The 24,730-nt window shown below is 63.3% G+C and overlaps 1 protein-coding gene across 7 annotated transcripts in view; it reads right to left on the reverse strand.

Annotated features, from left to right (window-relative positions):
* TXNRD2 (thioredoxin reductase 2) overlaps nt 1-24,730 on the reverse strand; it is a 27,854-nt gene continuing 3,124 nt past the window's right edge. For 3 of the 7 annotated variants that reach the window (XM_061385734.1, XM_061385741.1, XM_061385736.1), the window contains exons 3-18: nt 22,740-22,796; nt 22,480-22,621; nt 22,048-22,122; nt 21,345-21,423; nt 20,886-20,948; nt 19,938-20,008; nt 12,995-13,014; nt 12,302-12,393; nt 10,991-11,165; nt 4,792-4,928; nt 3,633-3,728; nt 3,313-3,405; nt 2,036-2,107; nt 1,868-1,965; nt 1,014-1,194; nt 1-163 (exon numbers count right to left, since the gene is read on the reverse strand). In XM_061385734.1, coding sequence (XP_061241718.1) covers nt 1,071-1,194; nt 1,868-1,965; nt 2,036-2,107; nt 3,313-3,405; nt 3,633-3,728; nt 4,792-4,928; nt 10,991-11,165; nt 12,302-12,393; nt 12,995-13,014; nt 19,938-20,008; nt 20,886-20,948; nt 21,345-21,423; nt 22,048-22,122; nt 22,480-22,621; nt 22,740-22,796 — 1,394 coding nt within the window. In that variant the 3' untranslated portion in view covers nt 1-163; nt 1,014-1,070. The other 4 variants (XM_061385739.1, XM_061385738.1, XM_061385735.1 and 1 more) reach the window with 3 other exon arrangements.

Genomic DNA, 24,730 nt, shown 5'->3' on the forward strand with positions numbered 1-24,730 from the left:
TTCCGGAAGACAGCCTCTTTATTTGCGCCGGGTGATGCCAGGGGCTCAGACATGGGCAGCCCGCGGGGGGTTTCCGCACAGGTCCTCATTATCTGGCAGGGTCCGGGGTGCGTGGTGCCGGCCTGGGCCATCCTTGCCGGGCGCTCGGCGTCAGTCCAGTGTCCTGCCCAAGATGAGCGTCAGTGTGGGGCGGCCTGCGTCCCCACACCCACCCACACGGAGGGCCCCTGGGGGGTAGGATGAGAGAGCAGGCAAGGGCGGCCCTGCGCCATCAGGTGGGGCATCGTTGTTAGAAATGCCATGAGTCGATGAGGCTCCTCAGAGGCTGTCACAGGGCTTTGTGAAGAAACCAGTGTCTGAGTGCCTAGGAGAGGCCGGGGCCTGGCCCGCTAACCCTCGGCCACGGCTCAGCCTGACGCATCAGATGCCTGCAGGCATCTTCTGGGCGCTCACTGCTCTGTCCACAGCCCCCCGGGGCCCTGGGGACCCCAACCCAGGAGGGGGTGAGGGCCGGGTGAAGCCCCTCCAGCTGACAGGCAGAAAGGCCCGGACCACAGGCACCCTGTAGGCCAGGGGCAAGAAGGGGTTTCCTCCAAGAAGAGGCTCAGGACCAACGGCACACCAGGGCTTCTGGCTGCCCACCCGGCTGGCTGTGCCAAGCCTAACACAGCCAGACTGAGAGTCCGCTTTCTGAGCAGAGGGAAGGGACCTGGCAGCCCTGGGCGGGGCAGGCGGGGCGGGGGAGGCCGCTTCCCCACCCTGTGTCCCCGCCCCGCCCCCGGGGACAGGCCGCATGCGCACCTGGCCTCCAGACACCCTGCTTGGCAGCAGTCAGGCCGGGGTCTGGAGGGTCCAGTGGAGGTGGGGCCCTCAACGGCCTCCCTTCTCAGCTGTTTGTCTGGCCACAGTGGCCCGGGCGCAGGGCCCACTTGCCTGAGGTCACCTGCAGCTGGAGAGCAGTTGGTGGTGGCACCCAGCCCCCCTCAAACACAGGACCGGCCCCGCACGCACACCTGGCCATGGGGGCAGCAGTGGGCCGAGCGCCCTGGGCTGTGGATGGCCGCCTAGCCTCAGCAGCCGGTTACTGTGGGGTCCAGGCCAGAGCGCTTCGAGATGCGGAGCTTGGCCACCTCCTCCGCACAGGTGGGGTGGATGCCCACTGTCCGCATCAGCTGCTGGTAGGAGGCCCCACACCTGCACGCCGGGACGGGGGTGGAGGGTGAGTTAGTGCAGGGAGGCAATGTTTGTACACCCACCCGCCCCCCCGGAGAAGTCACCAATGGCAGGACTTGGGGGAGGGCCCGGAAGTCAGTCTCCTCACTGCCCTCCAGCCCCGGCCCCCACCCTCTTCTACAGCCGGCAGCCAGGAACACCTGCCATCTCCACCTCCCACCTGCTGGCCTGGCCCCCTACTGCCCCCTGCTGCCCCCAGGCCCACACGGCCCTCCATGAGTCCAGCCCGCTCCCCTGTGCCATCCTGCCTCTGACAGCCCTCACCAGCTGCCCGGCCCCTTCACTCCCAGCCCTGCCGGAGCGGCCACAGCACAGATCCCGGGACCCCACTGCAGGTCTGGCCCCAGAGGATGTGTGCCCGCTAGGCGGCCCTCCCGGTACATGCGATGCCAAGCTGCTCCCGACCGCCTGGGCACGCATTCTGAGGAGAGAAGACCCACAGGGACCCCTTGGCCAGTCGAGGACACAAGCCTGTCCCAGAGATGAACATGGCCACACCCCAGGTGACTGGACCTGGCCCGTCGGGTGGATGCTGTCTGAAAACACCACTCCACGGACGAGTGGCCTGACACAGCAGACTCGACAGCCCAGCGGCCTGCGAGTGGCGTATCAGCTGACATTCCTGTGGACTCACTTGATCCCCAGGGCAAATCCCTGAATAACTTCGCCTGCGTTGGGGCCGAGGAAGTGCAGGCCCAGCACCAGCTGTGGGGGCTCCCGCAGACACACCATCTGAAAGGCACATGGTCAGTGGGGGTGGCGGGGGCCCGTGTGCCCAGGCCAGGCCCATAGGGACGCTCACCTTTATGTAGCACTGAGATGCATCCCGCTGGGGGACAGTGAACTCCAGTGGTTTATAGAACGCGTGGTAAACCTGGGCACCAAGACAGGGATTCCCGGTTCAGTGGCTGCAGCACAACAAGCCCCGGGATCTCCTCGAGCTGGTCAGGCTGTGGGTGCGGCAGGGGAGCCGCAACCACCCACTGGGCCTGTAGGCTTCGATCCGGGCTGAGGACAAGGCCCCGCTGGCCTGGAGGCAGCCTGCGCCCCTGGGCACCGCAGCCTGTGGCCAGGCCCGAGACTCTGGAGAGCTGCGGCAGCGAGGCAGGCTGCCCTCTGACCTGCCTCAGAGCCCGGGGCGCAGAGCAGGCCTGGGCACCACCCAGGCGGACGCTGCCCAGGCTAGCACTGGAGGGGGGCCGGCTGCCTGTCCCGTCTCCCTGGGGCCCCCAGTGCTCTCCAGGCCCTCACTCCAGCCAGCAGGGGGGCAGGCACAGCCCCCACCGACTGCCGGACAAAGGCTTTCAGCGCCCGAGAAGGGCCGACAGCGGGGTTGGGGCTGCGGCCGCGTAAAAAATGAGCAGGGCGCTCACATGTGCTGCACAGCCATTATTAATTAATGCAGCTTCAGAGAATATTGTTCTAACGAAGACAGGATTGAAAAGAAAACAAACAAAGGGCATTTGGCCATTCAACATTGTGAAACATAAAACAACATCACGGAATGCCACGACACATGTCCCAAGGCCCTTGTGATGAATTAAACAAAAATAGCAAATAAAGCACAGTTGATGGAGGACGGGGCAGGCCCTGGAGCCCAGGGCTCGCTCCCAGAGGGAAGCTGGCCATGCTGGTGGCCACGTGGGGTCCAGTGCCTCCCGGCCCGCCTCCAAGCTGCAGCCAAAGCAGACCCCAGAGGCACCCATCTGGTGACCAAGCCCTCCCTCCGGGTGACGCCCATGCTGGGCTGGCAGAGGCCCGTGAGGACCAGAAGTGGGCAGGAGGGCAGCGGGGTAGGCGGGCAGAGGGCAGGAGGAGACTTTCCAGATGGAGGGAGACACATACCCCACTGAGGGGGCCGCTGCTCCAAGGCCCCCCTGGTCCCTGCCATGCCTGCCGACATCCCCAACCTGTCACACCTGTTGTGTGGGGCCCCATGCCTCCCTGCCGAGCCTCAGGCCCCGGGAAGCAAGGCTCCAATATTCCCGCTTGCCCTCCGGCGTCTGTGGGGGCGGCCGTCACCGGGGTGGGGGCCACGGGGGCCTGCATGCTGCACCCCACCCCCGGGCCTGGACTCACCTCCACGTGCTCTTCTCCATGGCGAGCCACGGCTGCCTCCTCTGACAGCCCCACGCAGCCGTACTCCAGCGGGGTGAAGACAGTCGTGGGGACCTGGAGGGCAGGCCTGCATCAGGCAGGCTCCTGGGGGCCCAGGGCGAAGACCCCCCAGGGACAGTGAGTGTCCGGTCACGCATGCATGCTTGCACACACGCACACGCTCGCACACACCCACACGCTCACACTCACACACACACACGCTCACACACACGCACATGCCCCCAGAACGAGCTGTAGCCTTGCGCAGGCTGGGCGTGGCTGTGGCGAGCAAAGGTACTCACGCTGCTGTAGTCCATCAGGTCTGAGGTCCGGCCGCTCAGCCGCTGGGCCAGGAGCCGCCCGGCCATGATGGCCGTGGGCGTCAGCTCCGGCCGCCCCTGGAAGCAGGGAGCACGGGTTACTCCAGCACGGCTCCTGGTGGGGGCGCCACCTTCCCGAGACCCCCCAGATGCAGGTTGCCTCTGTTGCTCTTGCGTGCTCCCCTCTGTCCCACCCTGGAGAGCTGCCAGTCTCCCTGGAAGAGGGGGTGGGCTGCTAACGAGCCCGGCCACGCCAGCCACGCTGGCCAGACCAGCGGCACCTCCCACATCCACCGGGGGCTTCTCTCGGGACCCTGCTTCACACCAGTGCCCTTGGAGAGCGTTCCCACAGCAAAGCCCACGTGAGACCCGCCGCCATGCACTAGATCCCATTGACTGGGGTTCGGGCTAAGACAGGCCCAAGGAGCACCCGTGGGCCCCGACACACAGCTGGTCCGGCACGCCAAGCCCAAGACAGCCCGGATAGGACCGCATTCCGTGGAGGCCCCTGCCCTGGGCGTCCTGCCCTGGAGCAGAGCTGCCACAGCCCCGTGTCCCCTCATGCGCCAGCCTGGGACTGGGGGCTGATCCCCCACAACAGTGGGAAACACCCATGACCGACGTTCTGGAAATGACAGGGATCGGCAGCGAGAAAGCACCCGCCTGACTGACACACACGTGGCCCACGCAGCACACACGTCTCCCTGAGCCACGGCGCCCTTGCTGGACCCTGGGGGTGAATGCCTCTGACTGCTGAGTGACTTTTAGTCATGACTTTTAATCAATGGTCTTCCCAGGTGGCTCAGTGGTAAAGAACCCGCCTGCCAATGCAGGAGATGCAGGAGACACAGGCTCAGTCCCTGGGTCAGGAGATCTCCTGGAGGAGAAAATGGCAACCCACTCCAGTACTCTTGCCTGGGGAACCCAATGGACAGAGGAGCCCGGCGGGCTGCAGTCCATGGGATCACAGAGTCTAACACGACTTAGCGACTGGGCACACACGTGTGTTTTAATTAACACACAGCACTGCCTAAGCAGCCAGGCCCCAGGGCAGCGAGCATGCATGAAGCTTCGTCCACAGCACTGGGCTGACAGGGTGGCCAGGGTCAGAGGGACAAGGAGCAGGGGGCGCCGGCCATACCTCTGCCACATCACCGATGGCATAGATGTGGGGGACGGAGGTGGTTTCCTGGGCATCAACGAGGATCTTCCCAGTGACGGGGTTCGTATGCACACCAGCCTTTTCCAAATTCAGACTTGCGGTTTCTGGAACTCGGCCTGAAGGACACAGAGCAAGGTGGAAGGTTTCCATGAGAGGTTCTGATCAAGATTCCGGGTTTATTTAAAGCCCTTCTCAGAAAGTCCACTTAGAATTGGTGAGACACCAAGCACTGACAGTGCCAAGGGCCTCAGACATGTATGCACACACACGCATGTGCGCGCACACACCTGCACACACATGTACGCACGCGTGCAAACGCGTACACACGTGCTGCACAGGTGCGCGCGTGCATGTGCGTGCACTACACCCATACAGTTTGCACACATACACACGCAATGTGTACACACACTTTTTATGTACGCATGCACGTGTGAGTACACGCACACACACATCTGCACAGAAAACGAAAGGACAGTGCAAGAACAGGAGGAAGTGGGGTGTGTGTGCAGAGTCTGGAATAAGAAATCCTAAACACAGCCTATGACACAATTTTGGTTTTTTAAATTATACACAGTTAAGAGTCATACATATTCAAAAAATAAACGTGGGAAAAAAACCCTATAACCGATGAACAACCAAAAGGGCTTATTGGTTTTTTGTTTTAATTTTTTACTTTTTATTTTCAAAAATATTTACTTATTTGGCTGCGCCAGATTGTATTTGCAGCACGTGGGATATTTAGTTACGGTACGCAGCATCTTGGTTGTGGCACGAGGGATTTAGTTCCTTGACCAGGGATCGAACCTGTGTCCCCCGCATCGGCAGGTGGCTTCTCAACCACTGGATCACCAGGGAAGTCCACAAAGGTGCCTGTGGTAACAGATAACTCGCTCGGGAGACCTGGGGGGCCCACCCTGGAACTGTACCTCTGCAGGTCACGTCTCAGCAAGTGAGAGGACGTGTCACTCAAAGAGGACGTTCAAGCCCCATAACGCTGACTTTGTGCGGGAGAGCTGTGATTTCTTTCGAAGGTGCCTGGCTCTGACAACAGAATTGTGTAGCAGCAGCAGCCAGGCGCGACATGCCCCCAGCCCCTGACCAGATCCCTAAGCCCCTCCCCACTGATGGCTGCACTCCAAGGGCCAGGGACCCCAGGTCACGTGGCAGAGTGACGCAGGCGAAGGGCCAGCTTGGCTGCACACACAGCCCGATGGGGCCACACAGCCTTCGAGGCATAGGCCTGAGGGCAACTCGGAAACTCCGGCCTGTCCCTGCGTGCACCCCTTGGTGGGTCAGGGCATCTCAGGGGCCCTCAGGTGGCCTCCCTGGTCCAGGGCGCCCCCCCAACACTCCTGGAGTCCCTGCCCTCTACCTGCCAGGTCACCCCACCTGCCAGGAAGCTGCCTGTGAAGGACAGGCAGTGCCTCACGTCCCCAGCCCCTGGCAAGGACGTCCCCCTGATGCCCGAGGAGGGTGAGCCGATCCAGAGGAGGCAGATGGTGCGCTCAACCGCATCCTGCCCAGGGTCCAGGACAGACCCCTGCTGCCGGCAGCCCCAGCTTGAGGCGTCCAGGGCTGGCAGGCACAGCCGCCCGTCCTGGGGGGCCATCAGCTTGTGGACTCCGCCCTTGGAGAGAGGCCTGGAGGGGGCAGTGCTGGGCGGACACCCCAGCACTGCCAGCCGGTGTGCTCACAGCCTGGGGCCTCGTTCAGACGACAAGGCCTCTTTGAGTGGGGGTGGTGGGGGGGGCAGTGGGCACCCCGTCTTCCCGGGACTGGGCGGGGGATCCGGAGGCGGGAGGCTCGGCTTCAAAGGCATAGATCCCACAGCTCCCACGGCTCAGGCCCCCGGGGTCGGCAGGGGCTGGTGGAGCCAGGGAGGGGAGCCTTAAGTCTCCAGCTGCTGTCCCCGCGGGAAGTCAAAACACAGGCTCAGCTAAACCTCCTTCTCAGCGATGACTCCGGCTTGGCCCCAGGGATCAGGGGCTGAGGGCTGGCGCCCTTCTCCAGCAGACCAGACACGGGCCCACTAGGACAGGAGGGCCCCGCCTCTGACCACACCGATGCTGGCGCTCCAGCTCTGATGGAGGCCCATGAGCCTGTAGAGTGTGACGTGCCACCTGCCAACATCCTGCCCGGGGCCTGGGGGCCCAGCGGGCACCTGGGAACGGGTTGGACCGTGCTCCGGCAAGGAAGAAGTGGGCCCCACGGGTGGGATGGGGGGCATCAGTGCTGCAGGCAGGGGCTCCTCGATCAGCCCCTGGGTTCCTCCCCAGGTCCTGGGCCCTGAGCTTCCCAGTACACTGGGCCGGGCTGATGAGCCACAGGCAAAGCGGGCAGCACCCGGGCCAGGCACTCTGACACGGCCACGCTGCCCGCAGCTCACCCCTGCACCCCGCCCGGCTGGTCACAGGAGGTCAACAGTGCTTCTTCCCGGGCCTGTGGTAACCATGGTAACTGCACACCTTGCAGAGACTAACAAACCACATCTCAGGTCCCCGAAGAAACAGAGATAAACTTGAAGGCAGAAGCAGGAGACGGGGGCCACGCTGGCCCCCGTGGTCCATCTTGAAACCAGGATTCTCTAGGACGCGCTGTCTACGTAAGTGGGAAGGTACGTGGAACGTGTAAGCCAGGCCATGGGCACAGAGAATATCGCTGGACATGCCGGTGGCGAGCTTCCAGGACCAGCCGTGCAGGAAGGGAGGCCCTGGACAGGGGCCACGGACGGCGGATGGGCCCCGGCCTCCGCCACACTGCCCCGTGTTCTCCGAGCCGGGGGTCATGCTCCCCGTCAAACAGGCCCGGAGCCCCAGAGGCAGATGGAGACGGAGAACGGGTGGGGCGGGGGGCCCAGCGGCCGGCTGCTTGGACGTCCGCTCAGACCGGGCTGGGCTTGAACGGCAGCGGTCATGCCATCCTCCACGGCCTCCCCAAGGGCAGGCAGTCCTCCCCAGTGACGGCTCACACGCCACCCTATCCAGCCCACAGGCCACCCACTCCTCACCCCGGCGTGGGGTTGGCAGCTGGTCCCTGGGGGAGGCCCTTCCAGGCAGGCGGCCCCCTCGCTCTGCACTCTGCTCCTTGTCAGGGTGGGGAGCTGTGAAGGTTCAACGTGCGCTTCTTCAGTGAGTCGTACAACGCAGTGTCCTTTGGCCACATGTCAGTGAGCTGGGCTTCCTCCTGAGAATGACTGATCCGGCCCTTTGTGTCCGTTTATATGATCCCGTGAGCGTCTTCCTTAGGACATGCGTGACTTGCTGCCGCGATTGCAACAAACGAGCGCTCTGAAACCTCAGCCCCCTGCCTTGGGGCTGCCCCTCGCCTGCTGGCCAGAGTCCCTCAGGGGGACCTCATGACCCTCGCAGCTTGGAAGGCCCCCATCCAGCGCTGACCGCCCAGGACAGAGCTCTTGGTGGGCCGGGCCAGGCCAGCCTCCTCTGGTGGCACTGAGGGAACCACCTGCTGGCTGTCGTGACCTGCTCCGTGCAGCCGGGGACGCAGAGGAGCAGACGTGCCCGTCACAGGAAGACGGGCCTCCCTGGAGCACACGGGGTGCTGGTGCGCAGGGGATCCCTCAGCCAGGGCGGACTCGGGGCCGGCGGGGGCGTGACACGGGAGTGCGGGCTGCGACTGGACAAACCGCGCGGGCAGTCCTGGGCGCGGTGCTGGGAGGCTGGGCAGGGGCCCGGGCTGGAGGCCCGGTCAGGCTATGGTGGGGCCCCCACCTGGAGAACAGAGCCCCACTCGGGTGTCCTGCAGCCACAGCAGGACGCGGTTCCAGGGGCAGGCCGGGTGGCTGCCCCAGCGGGCTGCATCACTGCTCAGACCTCCAGCCTCCGGGTGGCGGCCTTGGACGGGCCCCGGCCGCAGCCAACCTCGGCCCCTTGGGCCCGGCACGGTCTCCTTGGGCCAGCCTTCATCCCGGGCTGCAGTCCACGTGTGCACCAGCGTGGGGACAGTGCTCAGAGTGGCTGGCCCTTCAGGACGGGGGTCGGCCAGAGGGGGTTGGCTGGGACCCACGGGCTTGCTTCCCCCGACGCCAGAGGCTTCCACGTGACACACGTGAATGGCAACAGCCCGCTGCAAAGAAAAAGCCGGAAGAAAAAGCGCCGGCTTCGGGGGCTGACTGCCCACGGTGCCCCGCTGCTTCACCACCCAGGGGTGGGGCTCTTCTGGCCTGAGCCTTCCTCCAGCCTGGACACTGAGCCCTGCCTGGAGGCCGCTGATTATGGGGGTAGGGGGGAGGGCGCTGGGGACTGTTTTGGCTCTGGGTTTTCCCGAGGCCAAGGTGCTCAGGCTGTTTCTAAAAACAAGAGGAAGTCACAGCAAAGCCAAGGGTCCCTGCTCAGAGGTGTCCACTGGGCTCGCCAGTCCCACTCCACGCACCGCCCCCCCAGCCGGGATCCAGGCCACAAGTGGTTAACTGTGGCGGCCGGAGCCTGCGGGGCGGGCTGACTGTCTTCACTCATCACAGTAATCGGCGCATCTGCAGACAGGAAATCCTCCTCCCCAGCTCCCGGCCTGTTATCTAAGACACCTGGTGTGAGCGGGTGATTCACAGACAAACAATGAGCCGGCCCCCTGCACAGCAATTAACTGCTTTAGCTGCTAATGTGCTTAATCCACCTCGTGGGGATCAAGGCTGCGCCGCGGAAGAGGCTGGCAGGCTGCAGGCCAGCCCACTCTGGTGTCCGCGGGTGTCCACGGGCACGAGCCGCAGCCCGCCCTTCTCATCTGTGACACCTGGGGTCCGGTGGGTGCCCGGGCGGACCCAGGGTCTGCCAGCTCCCGGCCGGCCATGGTGTTCGGACCCCTGGGACCACCCTTTATCGCACACAGAAGTAATGCCCGGTTCCAGGCTCTCCAGGTAAAGGGCAGAGAACGTTCCGGTTGCTGAAACGGGACGTGGCTCCTGGATGTTTACAAAACCCGCTGCGAGCTGTGCCCCGCCAGCACTTGCCCGCGGCTGGGAGGCGTGCCGGGAACCGCAGCGCTGCCTCGGGAAGCAAGGTCAGAGGCCAAGGACTGTGAAAAGCCCCCACCCCCGGCATCAATCACACCAGCAGACCGTCTGGGGGATGCCAGTTTTGAAAATACAGAAAACAAAACGGACTCCTGGTGGGGGAGGGCTCCCAGGGCCTCACCCTGTAGCCCACCAGGGTCGTCTGGACGCGGGGAGGACCCCGAGGGTCCGGGGGGAGGGGCGGGGTGCAGGCGAGGGGCCAGGCAGGCGGTGGGTGCAGTCCCCTCAGCCTTTAGAACCAAGCTGAAAACGACAGCCATCAGTTTACCTCTCCGGGTCTGAACACTCAGACGACCCTTCACAGCGTTCAAAACAAACCCCCTTTTAGGTCTACTCTCTCGATTCGATCAAGAACATTTCCTCTGGTAATTTAGCGAATCTTGGCCAAGAGTTCGCTCCAGGGTGTCTCAGATTTTTGCCTCATTCCTAAAACCTCCTCGCGTCAAGCTTCAACAGCCAGGCGCTGACCGCTCCGGGGTTTATTTCATTTTCGGATTTCCACCCGTTCTGAGCATTTCGGAAGCAGTAGGCTTCTCAGAAGTACACCCCACCCCAGCCCCACCTCGGGGCACGTGGGGACCTGGGCAGCCGGGGTGGGAAAGCGCGGGAGGCAGGCCCTCTGAGGGCTCAGTGGACACGCCGAGAGCTGCGGAGCCGGATGTGGGGTCTGATGGGCACAGAGACTCAGAAGCCAGGCCCGGGGGGAGGGGGATGAGAGGCCCGCGGGCTGGAGACACGGAGGGAAGACCCTGATCGCCTCTAGGTGTAACGTGCACACAGACGGGTCGGGAAAACGGGTTCCAAACGCGCAGGCCACAGGCCCCAAGGCAGGAGGGTGTCCCGGCAGGTGGGCCCAGCGCCCTCTGTGCAGGGACCCCTGGGGCAGGCCCGCCTGCCACGGCTCTGGGCTCCAGGCTGTGCCCTCAGGGCCTCTCCCCTCCAGGCTGGCCGTCCTGAGCCCTGCAGGGGCCCCAACGCCCTCCGCAAGGTCAGCCGGGTGCAGGGGGCCCAAACCTGGGAGTGTGTTCCACACGGTCACCCATGAGCTCTCTGCATTGCCGCCCGGGGGGGCGCGGGGAGGGGCAGGGAGGGGTCCAGACACCCGACGGCAGGGAAGGGGGCACCTGGGCCCTAGGGCACGCACGTCCTCACCTATGGCCCAGAGCACCGTGTCAAAGGTGCCCGCGTCCTTCCGGTCCGAGGTGAGGTCCACCCAGGTGACGCGGAGCTGCTGGCCTGGGAGTTTCTCTACCTTCTCGGGGGCGCAGCCCCGTAGGATCCGGGTGCCGTGGCCAGCCATGTGCTCGGTGACCAGCGAAGCCATTTGCTGCAGAGGGTGGAGAGGGTGCGGGGTGAGGGCCCGGCGCTGGGGGGAGGGGGGCCTGCAGAGACGACCTGCCTGAGCTGGCCGTCCGGGGGCGGGGGCAGGCCTCACGCCCCGCTCTGGGGACCCTGCTCTCTGTGGAGCTGAGGACTAACCCGGCAGAGCTTCTGGCAGCCCCTGTCCCCCCAAGTTTGCGGGCCCAGGCCCCTGGCCTGGGGTATGTGTGACCTCTGGACACTTCTTAGACATTAATGAACCGAGTCTTCCCTGAAGGGGCTGAGACCCGCCCCAGGCTCTGTCTGCCAGGTTCTGCCGGGCGCGGCGGCCAGGTAGCTGCGAGCAGATGTGGGCACCTCTGCCCCCCTTCTCATTCCTGCGGGCCTCTGTCTCTTGGGCCCTCTCTGCCTGCATCCAGCCCGAGGCTCGAGGCCGTCCCCGGACATGTGTGCCAGAGGCGGGCACTCGGGCATCTGTCCAGGGGGTGACAGGACATCGGGGGGTGCATCGCCCCGGAGCCCACCCACCGTCCCACTGCGCAGGCACTTGGTGTTCTGACAGCGACAACCCAGACCTGGGCTTTAAAGTGACATCTCTTCGAAGGGATTGTGGCTTAAAAAGAAAGTACATGTGCTCATCACGTGGGCACATCCATTGTCAGCAAGGGTGCCCGCGCCCCAGGCTGGGAGGCCATGGGGCCGCCTGCGTGGTGGACGGGGAGGCCATGCGGCTACAGGGCCTGGCTCGGCTTGGCGTCCTGTCCGTCCTGTCTATGGTGGCCGGGCTGCCGTCACCCACGACGGTCACCCAGGGCCTCTCTCCCCACCACGCTGGCCCTGGAAAGACACACTCCTCGGGCCCCAGAGGCTCAGCAAGGGAGCTGGGATGGCACGGCTGCCCATGCTTGCCGGCCACTGCCCTCCCAGGTTGGGGCTGGCCGCTGTGTCTGCTGTGAGCTGACCCTTGCTGCCACCCGCCAATAGGTGTCTATGTCGCCAACAGTCTCTTCGCTCGACTTGAGGGCCGGTTTCTAAAGACTGAGACCTCAGTGCCAGTCCACACCTGCCCCCGCCCAGGTAGGGGGGTGGGAAAGCCCCCTCACGACAGCAGGGACACGGGTGGGGGCGCCGGCCCGGCATTACCTGGTCGAAGGCCCGGAGGGGCACGCTGCGTATCATGACGGTGGTGTCCAAGCCGAGCCCGGTGAGGAGGCCCGCGCACTCCAGGGCTACGTCTGCCAGGCGGCTAAGGAGTGTTAACAATGGTGACGCTGGGGCCGGGCAGCGAGACCCCCACGCCCCGCCAGAAGCCCACACCCACCCGCCCCACCAGCCCAGAGGAGGCTCCGACCTGGCTGCAGAGACCACCCCCCGGTGCCATCTTGGACACATGTCGAGGGCCAGGTGGGGGCTCCATGCACAGGCGCCTTCCACGCCCCTGGAGGCTCACCCGGGCCACATGGGGGTGGTCGGGAGCCAGCGCCCGGGCCTCACACCTCTGTCTCCCCTGCAGTCGCCCCTCCGGGCCCCCAGTCTTACTGTTCCATCTGAAGGAACTGGCCAGAGGGGGCTGGTCTCCAGGGAGGACCACCTGCCTCAAGGCTGTGTCCAGCTGCCTAGCCAGTGAGCGGCTCAGGAAGAGCCTCCCGGAAGCCCCAGACTCAGAGGTCAACCTCAGAGTGTCCCCTGAGCACAGAGGACAGAGTGGGCCTTTACAGGTCACAGGGGGCAGCCCCCACGGGAGGGGCGAGGGCGGGGGCCGGACCCGAGCGTCCGCTCTTGGGACGGTGAGCAGCGCCGTCTGTCTGTCCATCACCTGCATGCAGCAAAGGATACAGCTGGCCCCGACCACCAACCTGTTGAAGGGACAGACAGAGATACATGGGTCACACGTCCACGGGTCGTGAGCTGCCCCCGGGGCTCCGAGGGCCGGGCCTTGTGCGGGCGCCCGGTAGCTGCCGCGAACTGTCCGACAGGCCACCCTGAGGGATGATAGCCCCCCCAGGGCTCCTGCCACAGTGACAGCCAGCTGCCGGATCGGGGAACTGCCTGGTGGCGAGGGAGGGGCGGCTGGTGACAGACCAGCGTGTCTGGGGATGGGCCCGCAGGCAGGACCGACGTGGACCAAGCCCAGATGTTGCAAGCTTCTCCTTGACTCCCACTGGACCCTGACGTCAGGCTGCAGACAACCAGGGAGGTGCGGATGTGGGCAGTAATGCTCCGGGGCCACGGAGGCCGGGTGGAGGGCCCACGCCTGCCTGCCCCAAGTCCCCCCATGCAGAGGCTGGGAAAGTCAGCACGGCCAGCAGGGAGGGGCCACAGGACCCAGCAGACCTCCCGTTACACACCCTGCGTGCACACACACCTGAGCACACGTGCACACACATGCTTGCACACGTGCACCGAACTGAACCTGAGCGCAGACTCCCCGCCCAGGCAGTGTGGGTGGGCTCGTCAGATCACCCTCAGCCTTTGAACGAGAAGAGGTGACGCGGGGGAGGATCAGCAGATGTCAGCTTGATCCCGGCAGGTACTAATGATATAATTCCATTTCAAACAGACGCTCGTCCCGGGAGGACTGCTGCTGGCGCCCTGTGGGGAGCTGCTGGCACTCAGCTTCCTCGGGACGGGTCGGAGCCGCGGGTGTCTATGTGGGTGAGTGGGGAGAGCTCGGCATGTGAAGCACACATGCAGGCACATGCACATGGGGCATGTATGCAGGCATGCACACACGGGGCACACACACGCACATGTACACGGGGCATACACGCAGGCACACGCAGCACACGCACACGGAGCACACATGGAGACACACACGGGGCACATGCACGCAGGCACGCGCACACGGGGCACACGCAGGCACGCCGTGTCCACACGTGGGTACACACAAGATGGCCTTCTCTCCCTCCGTCTGGACGTGAACGGGGAAGGGACAAGCCTTCCTTCTAGACAGAAACTGCAAGGCTTGGGCTGCCCTGAATATCCTGCCCCGACGCAAGAACCAGTGAAGGGCGTGCGTGCAGACCTCGTGGTGGTGTCCTGTGCCCCGCCAGGGCGCCCACGGCCTGCGCGGCTGAGCCATGCAGGCCCGGAGAGCCCACTGACCACCCACTGCGCGGTCCTGCCGTCCAAGTCTTCCTGTCTCCACAGAGCAGACTCTGGTGGGGGTCTGCAGCCTGAAGCCCACAGCCCAGCTCCAGGCAGAGCAGCAATGTGGTCTGATTTTGGCAAAGACGTTTTGTTTCCACAGCTCCTGAGCATGCTCCCAAGCCCTGCACAGGCGGGTGGGGAGTGGGGGTGGGTGAGGGTCCCCCCAAGCCCTGGGTGTCCCACTCCCACCTCAAGGTCATGGGGCCCCGCTCCCAGGCTGCTGGCTCCAAGCCACCAACAGTGGGTGCATCAGGAGGGCACGTCCTTGACCACGTGTGGGCGGGCGAAAACTCCCGGGGGAGGGCGTGTGCTGGCGCCCATGGCCACCTCGGTCTCCTCAACGGGGTTGGTTTTCACTCCACCCCTGGCCCCCAGTTCATCAAATAAGCAATTCATTATCAAACAACAATTATCTGAAAAAGGCAGGATCCAAGGTCTTAACCAGAGAACTCCCTTCAGGCGGACTCGATGAGAAAACACCCAAACCAGGGCTGGACTCCGGAGCTGGGGGCTGGCGGGTCTGAGCTGCGGGTGGCCTTTGCTGGCCCCCGAGGACACCCTGTCTCGGGTGAGGCCAAGGCTGGTGCCCGGCAGGTGCCCCTGGCAGGCCCTGGGGGCGGGGCGGGCCTCCAAGGCCTGTGCCCTGGGGCCCCGCGGCTGCGTGTGTGTTTGGGCAGCCCCCCGTGTACCCCTGGGTGCTGCCGACACAGCACGCCGAGGTGTAGCTGCTGCAGGCTTACCCTGCTCACGGGCTGGCCGCCGCCTCGCATCTGGAGGCAGAGGAAGCAGCAACAAAGCTTCCCCAGGCGTGAAGCCCCAGTTTAAGGAGCTCTCCACCTGCCTCTCGGGTCTGAAGGCCCCAGTCCGCACCCGGGGCGGCGGAGGGCACCCACACAGTGCGAGGGCCCACGGCCACCCCGCCAGCGCAGGCAACACTGAGGCCCTGCAGGCAGGGGCCCCGGGAGCAGCTGGACATGGGCTGTCCAGAGGGCTCCCAGACCCCTGGGGCAAAGCAGGTGGGTCACCCGTGGAGGCTGCTGGCCACCCCGTCTCATGAAGGTGACCCTGAGGGCGGTCCACACAGGGAGGAGCTGGCCAGCGGAGGCCCCGCAGCTGCAGGCTGAGGCGAAGCTGGGCATGCTGGGCACCCCGCTGGCCAGCTGGCCTCCTGGATGGGCCCCGGGACATGGCCCGCCTGGCTTCGCGAGGCCTCCAGGGCGGGGGCAGCCCTCGGGCCCATATTCATTTCAGCTCCATTTTAAAGGCGAGTTAAAATAAACACCAGGAATATTTATAAGGCAAATAAATCTGGTAGAAACAGCCCCTCGGAGTGTGAGTGGAGGCCCCCAGCCCGGCCAGAGCTGATAAAATACAGAAATGCTACTGTCGGCCCTCCGGCTTATTTTGACTGCGCGCAGGAATGTAGCGAGTAAACAGTGCCTCCGTATCACACTGTTACAACTTGCATTCACAGCTCGGCACAAAAGCTGCGTTTCACAGAAGCAGCGTTCGGGGATGTATCTCCAGCTTAATTTTTTAAAAAAACCATTTCCTCACATAAATCATGCTCAGAACGGAATGGGTGACTGATACATTGCAAACACTTTTTTTCCTTAAACAATAACATACCTAGATTCCTTCTAAACGCAAGAGCTAAAAAAAAAAAAAAAAGTCTTCTAAATGGTTTGGTTTTTTTTTTCCTGAAGAAAATAAACACTTTGCTGACCCCGATATCTGGGGCTGTCTTCCCTGGCCGCGCATGCCCCGGGCCCAGCATGTGGTCAGCAGGGCAGCCACGCGGGGCCCTGCACCCAGACCTTTCCGTGCCCAGGCCCCGGCGAGCCGCAGGCAGTGAGGGCACCAGACGGCGGCCCCTCTTGGTGGCTGGACTCGGCATTCAGAAGGCCAAGTGGGAATAACAAACGAAAGAAAACGAACACACGGGAACGGAGTCAACGAAAGACCAAGATTCAGAGAGTGCTGGCGCTGGGCAGACGCGACCGAGCCACAGTGGTGGCCTCGGCCAGGACACAGGCCCCACGCCGTGAGCCAGCATCCAGGCGGCTGCGCCGTGAAGGCCGACGGCACCACAGTCTCCATGGCCCTCCACGGACCTGCGTCACCCCCAGAAACCCACGCCCGAGAAAACGACGCGGGTCCAAAGCCTGGCGGACGGGACCCGGAACAGGGCCAGAGCAGGATGGTGCCCCACTCGGAAGAGTTTCCAGGCCGACCGCAGGCGCTCGTGGTGGGTGCCTGGGACCCCGTCTTCACGCAGACAAGCTGCAGACGCCCACCAAGGCCCTGGGACCCACAGGAAATCCAGGGCTTTTGTCAAAAACCATCTTGCTGGGGGGGAGGCTCTCCTGAACATGCAATAAATCTAACAGCAATTAAGCATAAAAGAGCCTAAGCCACACTTAAAAAACCCAAAACACTGGTACGTTACTGGAGTTAAAAGACACGACAAGCTGAAAAAATCTGCAATTGTAAACAACATGAGATTTCAGCTCTGACAGCAAAGCTGTGGGCACATAAGAAAGAGGAAAGCAGAGGGCAGTGCCAGGGCAGGGCAGCCTTGCTCAGAGCCACACACACTCAGGGCCACACGCTCACAGCCACTCACAGACACACATGGCAGCCCTGCTCACAGCCACACAGGCTCACAGCCACTCAGACACACACGCTCAGAGCCACACACAGAGACACATGCTCAGGGCCCCACACGCTCACAGCCACTCACAGACACACACGGCAGCCCTGCTCACAGCCACACAGGCTCATAGCCACACGCTCAGGGCCACACACTCACAGCCACTCACAGACACACATGGCAGCCCTGCTCACAGCCACACGCTCAGGGCCACACGCTCACAGTCACTCACAGGCACACACGCTAACAGTCACATGCTCAAACCTGTGAGTAGATAAGAAAGAGGAAAGCAGAGGGCAGTCCCAGGGCAGGGCAGCCCTGCTCAGAGCCACACACGCTCACAGCCCCTCAGACAATCATGCTTACAGCCACTCACAGACACACACGCTCACAGCCACATGCTCACAGCCACTCAGACATGCTCACAGCCACACGCTCACAGCCACTCACAGACACACACGCTCACAGACACTCAGACACACACACTCGCAGCCACACACTCACAGCCACACACAGACACACACGCTCACAGCCACACACTCACAGCCACTCAGACACACACGCTCACAGCCACTCAGACATGCTCACAGCCACACGCTCACAGCCACACACTCACAGCCACTCACAGACACTCACACTCACAGCCACTCAGACACATACGTTCACAGACACTCAGACACACACGCTCACAGCCACTCAGACACACACACTCACACTCATAGACTCACACACAGCCACTCACGCTCACAGCCACACATGCTCACAGCCACACGCTCACAGCTACTCAGACACACACGCGCACAGACACTCACAGACACACACGCTCACAGCCAGTCACGCTCACAGCCACACGCTCACAGCCATACACGCTCACAGCCACTCACAAACACGCTCACAGCCACTCACACTCACAGCCACTCACAGACACACACGCTCACAGGCACACACGCTCACAACCACACGCTCACGGCCACTCACAGCCACACACGCTCACAGCCACACACACAAATACACAAATTCACACAGATGCTCACTAACACACATGCTCAGAGACACACGTGCTCACAGCCACATACACAGAGATACACACGCTCACTGATACACATGTTCACACATGCTCATAGACACACACTCTTACATAGATACAGCCCACAGACATACACAGATACATTCACAGACACACACGCTCACACCCACATGTTCACAGACACACATGCTCACAGACATGCTCACACTCGCACACTTCACAGACACACATGCTCACACTCATACAACACGCTCAGATATACTCTCACAGGCACACTCAAGACACACGCTCATGCTCACAGACACACAGGCTCACAGACACACACATTCACTGACACACATGCTTACACAGATCCACAGTGTCACTGACACACACACTGAGCCACACACATTCACACTCACAGCCACACATTCAAAACCCACACTTAGACACCCACACTCATTTTAAACAGCTAGTGCTGCTGCTAAGTCGCTTCAGTCGTGTCCGACGCCAAAGATGACATACCAGCAAAATGCAAAAGAAACCACACCACGTTTAACCTACTAGTTAGAGATAAGAGAATTAGCCCAGATACTAGAGTAAACAGATAATGTGCTAAACGTGACATAAAATCATACCCTACTTCAGGCGGGAGCGCCGGGCACAGCTGGAGCCTGTGGAGGTGGCGGCAGAGCGACCCGGGCTGTAGATGGGAGTGGCCGAGGGGCCCCACCTGGCAGGGGAGGCCCGGTTCCTTCGGCCCACGAGACAGCACCCACCCGGGACTGCAGTTCTCGACTGGACACAGCCCCGGCCGTGCACACGGCGCGGAAGAAGCCAGGGATGGTCAGGACCCGCACGTGGGGCTTCTCTGCAGCCAGTCCGACCAGGGAAGAGAAAAGGGGCTGGGGGCTCTCAGGAGCCCCTCGCGAAGGGCTGCACCTGGGCCTGAAAGGGCGCCTCGTGAGGCCAGGACAGTGAGGACGTGCAGAGAGCATGGCCCGCCACGCACACACGCTCACGTGTTCACACACAGGCACATAGGCTCACACAAGGCACACACACGTGCGCGCACACACACGCGTGCACACACACTCACACCAGGCGCACCCACATACGCTCACACAGGCACGCACACACACACACACAGGCGCACACACAGGCGCACACACATGCTCACACCAGGCGTGCACACACACTCACACCAGGCGCACCCACACACGCTCACACACAGGCACGCACACACACTCACACCAGTCGTGCACACATACGCTCACACACAGGCACACACACACACGCTCACACACAGGTGTACACACACATGCTCATACACAGGCACACACCAGGTGCGCACACACACATAGGCACACACATGTGTGCGCACACACGCTCACACACAGGCACACACACATGCTCGCACACAGGCATACACACGTGTGCACACACACGTTCACACCAGGCGCACACACACACGCTCACACACATGCTCGCACACGGGCACACACCCACATGCAGAGCCTGCACCCGCAGGCCTCGGGCAGCAGGCCTCCCAAGCCCGGCGCTGTGACAGCGAGCCTCTGCCGCCCTCTGGTGGCCTGTCTGGTCCCTGCAAACACAGGTCCCTGAGACGCCCAGCAGCAGTGCCCAGAGCTGGACCCCAGGCTGGGAGTGAGCTCGGCCCCTGGGCCCTGCCGATCTCAGGGGCGCCCAGGACGCTAGGGGGGCAGGTGAAAGCGGGACATCTTTCAGGGCTGGAGAGGGGCCAGGCTCCCCCCGGTGGCCCACGGGAACCCTGATGAATGCCAGGCCTGCGGACAACAGCCACGCCCTGTGACACAGCCCTGGGCGGGAGCAGCCCCGAACGCACAGTGCAGCCCGGCTTTCCGCCTTCCCTCCGTGGGAAGGAACACAGGCTACCCAGCCGCCCTGTGCACAAGGGAGCGGGCCCCAGACACCCCTCAGGGCCTTACGTTTTCCCAGGGGATTCCTTCAGCCAGAAGAGGTCATCACTCGTGATCCCATATTCCAAGGCACCTTCGATCTGTCCAGGAGAAGGGTTGATGTGAGGTGGCATCTCTGGCCCCTAGGGTGCCCACAGAGGACGCTGGCTCGCAGACACCACCCATGAGCGGCTGCACCTCCCCAGAAGCGGCTCTGGGCTGGGGGCCGGGGGGCTGCAGCCTCTTCCTCCAGCTCTCCAGGACTCCCGGATCAGACCCAGGGCTGGGGGCGGGAGGGGCGAGGCCAGGCGGGCCGGTCCCCAGGGTGCTGGGCTGAAGGCTGGGCAGTCCCCGAGGGAGAGTGCGGTGGGCCCTGCGCCTGGGGGCTGTGCAGGTCACCCCATGCCCCAGCAGGTGGGGGACGTGGGACGTGTGCCCTCCCCGTGGCCCTCGGGAGTCAGAAGTGCTGGAGAGAGGAAACGGATTCCAAACAGTTTACAGTTCCAATTGGCAAAAAAAATAAAGTTTCGTAGGTTTGCTCAAGGGAGACCGAAAGGTCTGGGTAACACAGGGACCAGAACACAGGCAGACTTGGCCGGCAGCGGGGCGAGCGGCCAACGAGTGGCCTCCTCAGGACCCGTGGCTCCACATCAACCCCCAAAGCCCTTCAGGGGGCAGTGGGGTGGGAGCGGGCCAGTCCGCATGTGGGCAGCCAGGCAGCCGAGCTGATCGCCAGGTCCTGGGAGCCGACCACGGCCGTCAGGGACTTTGAATGCAGCCTTAGCGGGCCCAGCTGCGGGTGGGGGTCACTGACAGTCACTGCTGGGCCCTGCCTGTGTGGTCACTCGGACAAGCGCCCTGCCCTCCTTCGGAGGCCTGTCCAGAGCCACCAGTCACAGCCGCCGGGTCCCCCACCCTGGAGGCAGCTCTTGCTGGGCGGACCTCAGGGGCTGGGGCGGGGGCTCCGGGGACACTCACGTGCGTGGGGTACCGCGGCCGACCTCCGGTGGCGATGACAATGTGTTCGGCCGAAAGCAGAGTCTGGGAAGAAAGCGAGGAAGCCACGGTCACCCAGGCACCTCGCGAGGGCTCCACTGTGCCCTGGTCGCAGCCACTGCCCTGTGGCGCCGGCCCCGCGGCAGCCCCGAGACAGGTCTGAGCACCAGCAGGAGAGCTTCCCAGTTTACACAGCGTCCCCAGGGAGAAGGTCTCCAGAATCCCACAAGGCCATGCTGGGCTGGGCCGCCTGAGCCGCGGGCAGCCTCGCGTGCTCGCTTCCTCCGTCACAGAGTACTGGACCAGCCTGGGCCCCGGAGGGATGTCCTGTCAATCCCAGCGGCACGGATCGCTGGGGACAGCGCAGAGGCTGTGTGAACCCAGGGTCTGCCCACCCTGGCCACAGACCAGCCCCTGGGAGCCCAGGAGGCCGGTGCTCACCTCCTCCCCGCCTTTGGAGACACCGCAAACTGTGTGCGTGTCGACAAAGCTGGCCTTGACGTTAAAATACTTGACTTTCCTGCAAAATAAAAACAGGATGCTCAAACGTGACCTCAGGCCACCCACGGCTCAGGGACAGGGGGCACGGCTGCCGTCTCCCCAGACACGGGGACCACAGCCGCCACGCAGGGGCGTCCCAAGGCCCAGCGCAGCTCCGGTGTGTGGGGACAGAGGTGGCCGGGCCTCTTCTGAGCTCAGTCCTGTCACCTGAACGCTCCACCAGGAAGAGGAGGCTCTCACACGCACCCAGTACTGTCCCCCCAGAACCCACCGACGTCCCGCTGCCAAGGAAGGGGGCCAGCAGGCAGGGGACTGTGAGGCCAGGCCCCAGGAGGGGTGAGGGGCACCTGGTGCCCAGAAACTGGCTTTCTTTCTTTTAAAAAAATACTTCCAAATGGTGCCGTGTCTTTACTTTCTAAATATTTACTTATTTATTTGGCTGTGCCGAGTCTCAGCTGCCATTTGCAGGGTCTAGGTTCCCCGACCAGGGATTGAACCCGGGCCCCGTGTTGGGAGCATGGAGTCCGCCGCTGGAGCAGAGGGAGTCCTGACGACCGGGCTTTCTCCGCAGTTCTCCCTACCTCCCCAGCCTGGGGAGTCCTCAACACCCACGACCGCCCGGGGCCCGGCGCGGCAGCGGTACCTGTCCTGCAGCTGGACGCGGTGGCCCCAGTTCAGGGATTTCACGTGGTTCTGAACGGCGTCCGCCAGCGTCGCCCTGGTGACACACAAAGCGCCCGGCCACACGGTTCAGGGGTGGGTCCCGCCAGAACGGGCCTGCTAAGGCGCATCCGGGGGCCACGTGCTTCTCAAGGTGGTGGGGGTGGAGGCCGTCCCCGGGCCAGGCGAGGGGCTCCTGACTGGGGGGCCTTGAGCAGACCCCCACCACCTGCCGGGCCTGGCACCCTGAGGTGGGTCCTGGGCGCCATGGGCGCAGCAGGGCCCAGGCCCCACCCAGAGGGCAGGCAGCCTCTGCCACCCACCCGGGGAGACAACCAGAAGCCTGGCCCACACATGGGGGTGAAGGGGACTGCCCGGGGGCTGCGGGGACCCTGGTCCCCCCATCGCCCCTCACCAGCTGTGCGGGGCCTGGGCCACGCCCCAGCCATAGTGGGGAGCGTCGCGGATCATGCCCCCCAGCAGGGCCGCCTGGTGCATCAGTTTCTTGGGGATGCAGCCGACGTTCACGCAGGTGCCGCCAAGGCCCCACCTGGTGCCTGGGGGTGGGGGGAGCTCGGGTGAGCTGTCACCCTGCTGACCCCAACTCTGCCAGCCAGCGGGCTGGGCTCAGCCCCTCAGGACTGATGCCCGCCCCCACCCCCAGGACTGGCCTACCTCGGGGGGAAGGCTCCACGTAGTCCAGCACGGCCACCTTCTTCCCCAGCTGGGCGGCTAAGGACGAGGAACAGGCAGGTGAGCGCGCTGGGGACCAGTCCCCCCGGGGGACTCAGCCACGCTGCCTGCGGACAGGCACCCGGACTCTCCCTGACTGCCCACCAGAGCAGCGCTGCCCAGCCCACCCCGCCACCCTGCTCCAGGGCAGGTCAGACCTGGGATACCACAGACAGGCCCCCGGCCCCTCTCACTCCGCGCTTTCCTGGACACCATTGGGGGGGTTCCCATCCACCTACACAGAGTCCCCAGCTGGGCATTGCTGCCTCTTCCCAGGAAAGCGAAGCTCGGGAGTCAGATGGCAGGTCAGCAAGGCCCCGAGACGCGGAGCAGGACCAGACCCCACACTGCACCCCCGCCTGGAGCCCCCTCCACCCCACGCCCTGCCCCGCAACCCCCTGCCTCTGCTGCCTGCAGGTCCCCAAGCTGCGAGCCCCGCATTCTGAGCCCAGGGAAAACTGTGGGTTTCCCACCGGCCCTGCTGGGGCACAGCAGCGGCCAGCCCCAGGCCCTGGATCTGCGCCCCGAGGGCATGACCGTCTGACACCATAGAACACGCTCGACTCGTGGCTACCACGATCAGAAGCGAGTATACAAGTCTTCATTAACAAAATCACTTCATTCAGCGATAACCGACGGGACCCCGGCACTGGATTTACAGGCTGCGGCCGAGGGGACTCCTCAGACACAACCACACCCAGCTTCTGGGCCTGACCAGGACGGGGCAACGGGGACCAGAGTTACTCTCCTGCTCAAAACCACCAAGCATCCTGACACAGTGTGCAAAATACTGGTTTCAAGAAACTGAACAGAAGAAAACAAAGGTCCGCGATCTCTGGGAGGCAGGAGCGGGCGGACATGAACCCCAGAAATGGGTTCCCCAGGACCCAGCCCGGGAGAGCCGGGCGTTCCCGAGAGGAGGTGGGGTGGAAGTGCTGCCCAGCCTTCTGGGGCAGTGGGTGGGCTCGGGAAGGTCGTGTCTCCGAGTAGGCAAGCCTGGACTGGGCCCCGCACCAGACCTGCCTAACAGTCCTCACGCAGAAAATTCGAAAAGACCAGGCTGTCCCTACCTACATCCCAGGACATACAAAAAAGACCCAGGACCCAGCAAACGAAAATGAACGAGTGTAAGTCACTCTGTCGTGTCCGACCCTTTGTGATCCCGTGGACTGTAGCTCATCAAGCTCCTCTGTCCGTGGGATTCTCCACGCAAGAAGACTGGAGCAGGTTGCCACGCTCTCCTCCAGGGGATCTTCCCCACCCAGGGATCAAACCCAGGTCTCCTGCATTGCAGGCAGATTCTTTACCAAGTGAAGCCATCAGGGTAGAGTCCAAAGTGTCTGGCGCTCTAACAAAAATTACCAGGCACACAGAGGAGCAAAAAATGCAACCAGTCCATGAAGCTGACCAGAACTGACAGTGACGTCAGGATCAGCAGAAAAGAAAGCAAAGCAGGCGTTACAACTGTACCCCACGTGTGCGCAGAGCTAAGAAGCCATGCGAAAGACAGAAACAAAGTGCCCAAGTCAAAGTGTAGCGATGAAACTGCACCGCGCAGCAGGAAATCCAAAATGGGGGGAGCCGTGTATGCGCGCGGCTGACGCGGAGGAGACGAACTCAACATTGTAAAGCAACCGTGCTCCAATAAAAACACGTTTAAAACCTGCCCCACGCGGGGTTCACAGAGGAGCAGACGCCGCAGACTCTTTCATTAGGGAGCCTGCAAACAGGAATGGAAACTATGCACAATGCAGAGAGCTGGGCGAGCTCGGAGAGGAGCCGGAGTAGCGGACGCACGTGGACTAGCGTCGCCCCTGTGAAGGAGCGACTGACGGTTGGACAGTGTCATGGATCATTGAAACTATGACCCAGTGGTCTCCCCTCCCTTTTGGGCACCAGGGGCCGGTTCTGTGGAAGACAACTTTGCCATGGAT

The sequence above is a fragment of the Bos javanicus genome, chromosome 17 (assembly GCF_032452875.1).
Source record: "Bos javanicus breed banteng chromosome 17, ARS-OSU_banteng_1.0, whole genome shotgun sequence".
Lineage (NCBI taxonomy): Eukaryota > Metazoa > Chordata > Mammalia > Artiodactyla > Bovidae > Bos > Bos javanicus.